General features: G+C 34.5%; 1 protein-coding gene across 1 annotated transcript; it reads left to right on the forward strand.

Moving 5' to 3' along the window:
- Positions 1-2,838: 2,838 nt before the first annotated feature.
- Positions 2,839-10,043, forward strand: LOC134263476 (uncharacterized). The gene is made up of 5 exons (XM_062745830.1): positions 2,839-2,897; positions 4,134-4,271; positions 6,813-6,938; positions 7,295-7,412; positions 9,802-10,043. Exons 1-5 carry the CDS (start codon positions 2,843-2,845, stop codon positions 10,028-10,030), a joined length of 666 nt encoding a protein of 221 aa, XP_062601814.1. The 5' UTR covers positions 2,839-2,842; the 3' UTR covers positions 10,031-10,043.
- The last annotated feature ends 494 nt before the right edge of the window (positions 10,044-10,537 follow it).

Raw genomic sequence — 10,537 nt, forward strand, 5'->3', positions numbered from 1 at the left:
GTCGGCCATTGCGGCCCCGCCCTACACCACTAGGGGTCATGATTTGAACAAACTTGAATCTACACTAACTTAGGATGCTTCCATATAAATATGATCAATCATGCCTTTGTTATTCTTGAGAAGAAGATTTTTAAAGAATTTTCCTATATATTTCTATGTAAAACTTTGGTCGGCCATTGTGGCCCCACCCTACCCCTGGGGGTCATGATTTGAACAAATTTGAATCTACACTATCTGAGGATAATTCCACATTAGTTTCATCTTTCCTGACAAATGGTTCTTGAAAAGAAGATTTTTTAAAAATGCCATTAATTTTTCACTAATTCATAATTATCTCCCCTTGGGAGAGGGCGTGGCCCTTTATTTGAACATACTTAAATCTCCTTTACCTAAGGATACTTTGTGGCAAGTTTGGTTGAAATTGGCCCAGTAGTTCTTGAAAAGAAGATTAAAATGTGAAAAGTTTACAGACAGACGGACAGCTAGGACTAGGCAGACGGACGCCGGACAAAATGTGATCAGAAAAGCTCACTTGAGCTTTCAGCTATAGGTGAGCTAAAAACGGGAAAATTCTTTAATTTTTGACATTTTGAGATGCTCCCACTGGTAACAAGACGGTAGAATTTTGTGTTTCTTACATATAAGGTACAATATAGTATTACTCATCAAATATTATACATGTAGTTTGAAAAAAAGGCTAATTTAGTGTTTTGTATAATTTGCTTTCAAGTGCTTAAAACCTTTCACGGTAGCTCAGTCGGTAGAGCGCTCGCTCCGTGATCGGGAGGTCGTGAGTTCGTATCTCGGCCGCGACTGACCTAGTCGTTAAAGTGGGTAGCAACTGTTCCTTCGCCATGCGCTCGGCACTTTGAAGTGAAAGTTGCGGGTCCTTCGGATGAGACCTTAAAAACCGAGGCCCCGTGTCAGCGGTAGGCGTTGGCACGATAAAGATCCCTCACTGCTCAATGGCCCTGAGTGCCGAGTAAAGGTCAAAATTTGAAGCCCTTCACCGGCATACGGTGACGTCTCCATATGAGTGAAAAATTCTCGAAGAGGACGTTAAACAATATACAATCAATCAATCAAGTGCTTAAATTTTCCCATATAATCCTATAGTGAATGTACTTTTATTTTAAGACGGTCCCTAAAAATACCTGAACGATAGATTTCCCCCAAACTTTGCATGTACACTGAATTTATGTAAGTTATATATGGTATGAAAATGAAGAATTTCGCTGACAAAGTTTTCATAAAATAAAACCCCAGTCGGACCCTTAAGTCTGTTCTTAATTTACGGTCTTGGAGCCTGGTCTAGAAAATAATTGATCGAGTAAGCCAAACCATGGGTCCTAATTAGAGTAAATTAACAGTTTAGCATAGAAATTTGAAAAAGGTACGTAATTTTGAGATTTAAAAGTTTGTTGGATTAATAAATATTTATATTTATCATAATGACAACGACAATCTCACTGTGGTGCTAATATTGTACCTGTGGCGGAACTATGGCGCTTAGAAATTTAAATCTAGCAGGGCCGCCATGATCGTAGACAACCCATGGAGAACCCAGCAATGCAATTACTTTTAGCTTGTTAATTTCCTGAAAATGACTTTTAATGGTTTTAATGGTATATTTATCCCATGTTTACCCCTTTATCCTGTGGATAGAGCTCATGTGATATCGTTTTCGTATCCCACAGTTGTAAAGTCACATTGGTTTTGCGTTAGCGTAATGAAGTAAAATAAAATGGAGCCCTTTATATACATTTAAATTGTGTAAAGCATTGATTGCAAAGCATTAAACATGGGATAAGAAGATCAATGCTGAAGCGAAAATCACAGCAAGAGAAGGATTTTGTAAAATGATACAGCCTGATGTGAAAACATTGTGGTGTTCATAACGGGTCGCAATAAGTACTCATGGGAATTCCAAGAGATTGTTGGAAAACTTGATCTTAATTCCTTCTTTACTAAAAAATATAAGCTATGTATAAAGCTATCCTATATATCTATACATGTATTGATATATTCTTTTTCTTCTCAAACTGTTCTATCCATAACCGTAAACATTTTTGATTACATTTCACTTCAAAATTAAAAATAGCCATTTAAAAAATCAATCGAAGGGCTAATATTTGTAATCTGCTTAAATCTCTTCCTTACATTCTTGTTAGAAAAATAGATGGTTTACATTGCATAAATGGATTTCGAATTTTCCATTAGCGTAATTTATATTAAAACCAGTCTTTAAAACCTTATAAATCATTAGAGTGATAACAAAATATCATTTTTGCGTTATTTCACCAAAACACATGTTGCCTTTTACTGTAATGACATGCTTTTTAATAGAGGAGGCGTCTGTTTCAAGTGGTAAGCACTCAGTATCCAAACATGAATACAACGATCTTGGAGAAATTGGTGTTTTTAAAAATGTTCATTTCATACAATTCTCGTATTATCAACTCTTTATCTATGTAAAATGACATTAAGATTGCAACAGCTTTATTAAACGTATTTGTTTCGAATTCATCTGAAAACATATAAAAAGAATGGGTTTTTCGTCTAGTTAAGCTGGCATATCAAGACATAGCAGGTAAAATAGAATGAAATATTTCTTTCTCTATCAAACATAAGTATTGTTCATGTTAGTTAATGCAATTTTAAACTTTGCGTATTCTATAAACTAAAGAAGAAATTTCAATCAAAATATAGAAGTACATTTTTTGTCTTTGAAGACAATGGTTTAAAAAATCTTTTTAAAAATTATCAAATAAAAAAAAAAACGAAATAAAAATACCTGGTTTATTATAAATAATGCTTTTTGTTATCTACTTTAGGTTTCTCAATGGATAAAAGGAATATTTTCTATCTTTTATATCTTTTCAGCCTAGCGATGGCAGGTACTTGTTTTTCTCCTTTTAAAAACTAATCAATTTATAATGAGAAAATATTTTTCCTCACAATACTGATATTACCTCGTATTAAAAATGAAACAAGGCGCTTTTAACTGTCATTTGAACCCAGCATGGATGCATAAATCACGTTTCATTGTTTTGTTTTTGTCCAATATAAACCTGTAAGAGTTTATCAATTGAAAGAAAATTGTTTTGTAAGAATAACCTGTCACTAATCTGGAAAATGTAGGTCAGATCCAGCATCCGAAGCAAGTCTGATTGTGTCCATCCCTAAATACATTATCCGTGTAAGTTTGGTCTGGATAGGGCTTATAGTTACTTGGGAATGGACCTGCTCCAAAAACTTTAACCTGGTCACTCATCTTGGGAATGGACCTGCTCCAAAAACTTTAACCTGGTCACTCATCTGGAAAATGTAGGTCAGATCTAGTATCCGAAGCAAGTCTGGTAGTGTCCATCCCCAGATGCATCATCCACGCAAGTTTGGTCCAGGTAGGGCTTATTGTTACTTGGGAATGGACCTGCTCCTAAAACTTAAACTGGGACGCCGATGCCGACGCCGGGGGTATAGAATAAGCTCATCTCGACTTCGTCAAGGTGAGCTAAAAGGTCTAACATTTCTAATGTTTTGCAAGCGGGCATAAAAAATTGATTTTTGACCGCTGAGTGACCTCTTACGTCACAGAATGGGCGGAGCTTAATCTTATTTTCATTTGTTGGTGTTCAACAATGATGAACCTGATGTTACGTCACGCAATACAGTACACAATCCATGTAAATGTAAAAAAAAATAATAAAGTTAAATGAAAGGCATAACAAAACATTTTTCGACGGAGTTCTCGGGGAAAATGCGATTTGTCGACCCTCGAACCAAACTGTCTGACTTCGGCCTAACGGCCTAAAGGCAGACAGTTTGGTTCTTTGGTCCAACAAAACCCATGTTGTTCTCGAACTCAGTCAATGAATGTATAGTGTGTACTTCCACAGAGTAAATTAAGTTACTTTATCTTGGCCTTTTAAAATGTTAACAAAACAACTTGTACTGATTACAAAGTGTGTAATATACTGTAAATTTCTATATCTTGGAATGTAGATGTAAGGACAGATCACTCTAACTGCAGAAAAATACTAGTACCATGGAATCTGTCGGAACTCTTTTGTATGCAGTGTAGAGAGGGTTTTTCAACATTACTTTTTTTGTTTTCCCATCCTTTTTGTTAGTCAAATGGCCTAGAGGGACATACACTTTAATCAAACCTAAATCTGGTTGTCCATCCAACTGGCTGGAGGGATGGCGGGACCAGGACGACGAAGATGGCGATAATGAAAATTCGATGACGATTGGGCATCACTTCTTTGGTAGGTAGCATCAATGACAAATAGACATCAGCTTTTTGTGAGTCAGCTTTTTGTGAGTAGTGAGTAGTACTTATTTCCGTTTTGTTTCCCCTAAACATGACAAGGAGCATACGGCAATCTGACCGGTCAGCGGGGGAAGTTTACTCCACCATGGCACCTAATCCCGCCATTAATGTGCTAGAGGTCCATGTTTGATTAACTTTTGAGTTCGAATTCTACTCGCAGTCTCCATATATTTCATTGTGATTAGCACCAAGGGACTTTTAGAGAAGCACTCAGACTTACTTTTTCAGTTGATAGTCTACTTCGTCATGTACATCTTATCATGTATGGAGGTTCAGAATTGATAAAAGATAAGAAAACCTTTCTATTGGTCATAGGTAGTGCCCTTAATTATGTTCCCCAAACGGAGTTTGGGAACATATTGTTTTTACTCTGTTTCTTATTATCATTATTTTTTTTCTTATTTGTTCTCCGGTACTTTTTTGTCCGCGAGTGTTCTCAGAAACTGTCCACCCAACTGAGCTAAAAGCTTTTTAGGGTTAATAGGTGTGAAGTGTAGGTGTGCGGAACGAAGGTCATTTTGCGCGCATACGCCTGCACGTGCGTGCGCGTGAAATGAGTGAATTGACTGATATACTTAATATAGCTATAACTTTTACATTTTTTGATGAAATGCTTTGAAACTCATTACATAAAGATATATTAATAGTGTTAATAATATGACACTGTCAAATTAGCAAGAAATCACGCGCATGCACAAGCGATTGGTTGAAACAAAAATCTCAATATCTCTTTTGTTTTTCGACGAAATGCTTTGAAATTTTAAACATGGTCATGAATTAGGATATCCTACAACATAATATAGAAAAAAATTCATGAAATCACGCGCATGCACGTGCGCTGCAATCTGATTGGCTGAAACTTTAAATTGCTATATCTCCTTTGTTTTTTGACGAAATGCTTTGAAATTTAAAACATAGTCATGCATTAGGATATCCTGAAATATAATATCCAAAAAAATTCAAGAAATCACGCGCATGCACGTGCGCTGCAATCTGATTGGCTGAAACTTTAAATGGCTACATCTCCTTTGTTTTTTGACAAAATGCTTTGAAATTTAAAGCATAGTCATGCATTAGGATATCCTGCAATATGATATACAAAAAATTTCAAGAAATCACGCGCATGCACGTGTGCTGCAATCTGATTGGCTGAAACTTTAAATGGCTATATCTCCTTTGTTTTTTGACGAAATGCTTTGAAATCTGAAACATAGTCATGCATTAGGATATTCTACAATATGATTTAGAAAAAAATTCAAGAAATCACGTGGATGCACGTGTGCTGCAATCTGATTGGCTGAAACTTGAAATGGCTATAATTCCCTTGGTTTTCAACCAAACAGGATTGGATTTAGAACATAGATAGATATAAGGGCCTCCTACAAGAAGGTATGATAATAATGCATGTGCACGCACGTGCGTGCATTTGGAATGAGTGAAATTAAAAATACACTTGAATGAGTGATTTTTAATACTTTTGGACTGAATGCTTTAATATAAAGTATATTTGAATATATAGAAAGTGTAGACAAGATTATATGATCAGTATGCACGTGCATTCACATGGGCACCGTGCAATGTTAAAATTTGAATATAATTGGTATCCTTTTGGGAAAACGTTGTTAAATTCAAAAATGCACAGATGTTGTCTTATATAATAAGGCTTACAGGGAATATGGCACCAAAAGGGAGTTGGGGAGCGTTTGGGGAACATCTGTAACGGTTCCCGTTACAATTAGCACTAGTTCTGTTAGGGGTACTAACATAGGAGGCAGGGAATTGATGGTAGAATGGTTGAATTTTCGTCAAAAGCAACTTATTTGTGCTTTGAAAGAACCCCTCATTTTTTTTATTAATCAAATGTTTAAAATTTTTATCGTAAAAGTGCTTCCGTACATTTGTCTAGTGTTAAAGTAAGCCGTAAATTATACAAGCGCTCCTCGCAAAAGTCTAATGACAAATAGACACTTCTTCGGTGAGTAGCAACACACACAATTGGACATCACCTTTGTTTGAGTAGAGCCAAAGACTTTCACTTTACTTGTTTGAGTAAGAAGCATAAAATGACAATTGGATATCACTTCTTCGCAGTCTGATTAAAACCAGCCCCCTTCTCCTTTCACTCGTCAGTGAAAGGAGAAGGGGGCTGGTTTTAATCAGACTGATTTCTTCGGAAAGTTGCACCTAGTAAAATCTTTACATCGTAAACACATATTAGCAAGTTAAGTTGTGATTCCTCTAATCCGTAACATAAAAAATATACATCGTCACATTTCGGCATTTTTTGAAAATTGCTTTTGGTTTCCTACAGTTAAGACATATTGAAATATCTCAGCAGAAAATAAAGATGTTTTTGTAAAGATGTAATTATATTTATTAAATAACTTTGTAGTCTTTTAAATGACCTTTGTGACGCACAAATTAAAAATCAGTCAAAAACTGAACTAAAATCAACTTTCATATGTTTCATTTACAGGTTCCTTTGGCAGAAATATGAAGTTCTACTACTGTACCAAAGATCCCAATGACATAAACGACGAGGGGTTCTGGCCAGCTGGAAACTACTGCATTTTAAAACAAGGACATACGTGTCCGCCGAGAGGTTGAAGCATTTTCTTTTAGAAATGTTTGGAGATAACGAACAGTATTCAGACAAGCTGAAAAGTCCATAAATCAATACAAAATAGGACCAGAGCAAACACAGACCTTCAAAAATCAGAGTTGGGGTCAGGTGCCATGGAGGAGTGAGCACTGTCATCTGCAAATTTCAACTCGAAGGAATTGAACGCGACAATTATTTTAAACCTCAATACCCACTTTAAAGTTTTGAAAGTTTAAAAACAAACAGATTGAGTTCAAATTACCCATATTCATTTAGGCTATCCAGAATATATGCTTTCGTGTTTCTTTTTACAGTTAACACCATATCTCAAAAGCAATTTTATGTTTTTTACACAGGATTTCTAAATGGAAGTATACATTGGGATGACGAGGATTCTAGAAATAAAAACTCGTATGGAGGAGTTCTACCCAGCGGAAGTTATGATAGAAATACAAGGATTGAATATTGCTGCAGGTATATTGAAAATAGCTAAAAGTTTACATCTCCAAATGTATTAGGTACTCAAGAGCATGCTCTGGATAAAGATTAATTTTCAAAACAGGACAGGCTACGGGCTGATAAGTTAATGTTGCAAGAACTTTAATAGCCTCATTTAAAGACAGTATTTTGTCAATACCATATTAGTTACAGTGACCTTCTTAAAATGCAACCTTTCTTTAGTATTTTGCTAACGTTCATTATTAACCTTTGTTTGTAAACTAAAATGGACTCCGGAATGTTTGTCTCGTCAATATACGGGGCTTATGGCGGAGATGACAGACCAGCAAGAGATGCTTCCTCTTCCTACATGTAGATTATTGGCTCCGGTGCAATACGACTGAGATGAGGTCATTTTTGATATCAGTCTCTCTCACTTTTCCACTATTAATTCCTTTTGAAAAAATGAGACTGAGATCAAAGATGAGATTGTCTCAGTTGTTAAACATTGGAGCCTAATCCCACCTAAAACTTTGGAAAGAGTTCGTTTGTACCAAACCAAATCTCTGTGTGCGGAGACGCAGAGGTCAATTGGTGGTATGAATCCCCCTATGGAATATCTGGGAAAGTATCTTTGTTTTATGGCTTGTTAAGAGATTTATATTGTTTGATTTTTTTTATCGATCAATTTTTAATATTCTTACTTATACATACATGTATATGTAGCTTGATAAGAAATAGACGTTAAGAAAAATAAACTCTTTTTATGCTTTGTACATAAAGAATTAGTATTGTATCCAAGAAATTGAAGTCAAAATTTACAGTTATGTAAAAAATAAACTTTTAACTGATTTTAAAGGCGAACATATAACGCTGAGTAAAGTTTGAGTCTACTTGTAGAAAACATTGCGTAGGAGGGACCGTTTGAATGAATACTAGAAAACAAAGAGTATATTTGGTTTCATCGATTTCTAGGCCTAAACAGAAAACTTATTAACAAAGATCACAGTTTACAGACATTGTTAAATTGGAACATTCTTGGAACCAAGTCCCTACAACATAACCCTGAAAATATATGATATAAAAATTACGAAATCTATATCATAATCATTTTGCTAAAATGACCATAAAAGGACCATAGAACTAACGAAATGAATATTGTTGATAAATAATCTCAGTATTGCATATAAAGCAATGAGAATCATAACAATATAAAACATTAACGCGGTCAGTACCTTTAAGATAACCAACTGATTACAGGTTAGTGGGGACTCAAACCACAAACTGAGAGAAAACTTAAGGATAAATAACTTAACCATTTTTTCAGAAATCAGCAATATTTTTTTTAGATTGATGTTTGAATAAGTAAACAGAAAAATGTTTACCTGATTAAGTAGAAATTTTCAAGAAAGAAAAAATACGATTTCTTAATTTTTACGTATATGCCATTTCTATTCAAAATTAGTCAAAGAATGTGTATTAATACACGCATCAAATTTCTTTTATTTTTCCTTAAGTGAATATTTCAAACCAATATAACTTTCGAAATAATTTTGATAATGAAACAAATTTTTCATCACATGTTTGAATTTAAATATTGTACAAAATGGCAAAAATTTCAAAGCAAATCTATGACATAAAATTCAAGATATATATATATATATAATCAAAATTTGTTTTAGTCTGTCTTCTGTTTATGGAATTGGGACCAGGTCTTCAAATTTGATGCTATGATAGTATTGTCAATGAGGACCTTCATCGTTTGTTTTATAAAAATTAAATTTAAAATTCTTGTGCATTAATTCAGGGTCTTCAGATCCCCATCCGTGTTTCTGTCCAAAATTCCAGATGAGTTTCTCCTTTAAAACATGGCCGTGCATTTTTTGGTTAAAAAAAGGCTCGGGAGAAGAGTAAATTTATAATATTTATATTATATCTTGAAAATGGGCTAGTATTTGAATTTCGATAACAAAAATTTCGTTATGTCAAACGTGATTGCTAAAACAAAGGTAGCAAGATCATATTTACTTTTCAAAGAAGGACATAGTCATTGAATAAGCTTTCTACGCCAAAAAGGATCCATGATTACATTACATCATATGTACTAACCTAGAGGTTAGAAAATATCCAACAAATAGGTGTTTCAATATTGTGCTCTACTTGTCAGGTCACGAGCTTGTGTGATTGTAAAGTGAAGGATTTATTAGGATGAAATTTCTTGTGAGCCTTCTTTTCATCAAGTTTTATATAGAGAACACGTGGCAATTACTCAAGAATTTTTCCTGGTTCTCTTCTTACAAGTAATTAATGTTGATATTTCTGGAAAATTAATAATATAATGGTAGAAATAGGAAAGCTGATATCAAGTTACTCTTCCAAAGATTTATTATGGTTTTAAATATTGTAATAGCGTTTTTGATCGCAGGAAAGACGGTTCATATACCAGGGAAATAGTACTTCCAACGGCACAACCATTTTATTTGATGAGATTTACTTCCCCTTGTCAACTTGTGAAAGGAATGTACGTCAGAGAAGAACACGTGCATTTTGATGACGAAGACCACAACAACAAAAACTGGGTATCCGGAAGTCACCCCTATGGTGCCGGAGGAAGAAACACTGACCTGTATTACTGCTATTATTCTCCTTTGTAAAAGAAAAAAATATATTCATTTAAGGGGGATGTACGGCCACCTTTAGTGCTGTGAGAACAAAATGTAAACATTTCTTCATATGGCTAAAATACATCATATTTTGATCAAATTTTAAGTCCTTATGATAAAGATACAATAAATATTCATAACTGAATGCATGTTGTGCATATATAATCTATACTTTTTCAGAAAAATGCTTTTGATATGCTCCTTAGAACTGCGCAGCTACAGAATTCAGCAGAGCCTTAAAAAATCCAAAAAAATATGCAAACTGTGCATCAATGTTCTCTCTACAACCATTTGTTGAGAAAATGTCTAAATTTTGCACTTTTAAATGATAATTTCAAGTTCAAAACAAGGTATCGTTGTCTTCAAAAAGAGTGTAAAGAACCATGAAAGTAGTTCATGGATAGCAGCACGTGGTTTATTTTTAGCACAGAATTTTGTTTTCCAGACCTCTTCTTAATATGGAGGGACATAACAGTCTTTAAATGTAGAAGAGAATTA

Source organism: Saccostrea cucullata, unplaced genomic scaffold (assembly GCF_032062105.1).
Source record: "Saccostrea cucullata isolate Sc308-1 unplaced genomic scaffold, CSIRO_AGI_Scuc_v1 ctg15308, whole genome shotgun sequence".
NCBI lineage: Eukaryota > Metazoa > Mollusca > Bivalvia > Ostreida > Ostreidae > Saccostrea > Saccostrea cuccullata.

What these genes read in the sequence shown, in the direction of transcription:
- LOC134263476 (XM_062745830.1), top strand. Translation starts at nt 2,843, where the DNA reads ATGGATAAAAGGAATATTTTCTATCTTTTATATCTTTTCAGCCTAGCG. An exon ending in ACATACGTGTCCGCCGAGAG is followed by an intron (nt 6,939 to 7,294) that starts GTTGAAGCATTT and finishes TTTTTTACACAG; the next exon opens with GATTTCTAAATGGAAGTATA. An exon ending in AGGATTGAATATTGCTGCAG is followed by an intron (nt 7,413 to 9,801) that starts GTATATTGAAAA and finishes TTTTGATCGCAG; the next exon opens with GAAAGACGGTTCATATACCA.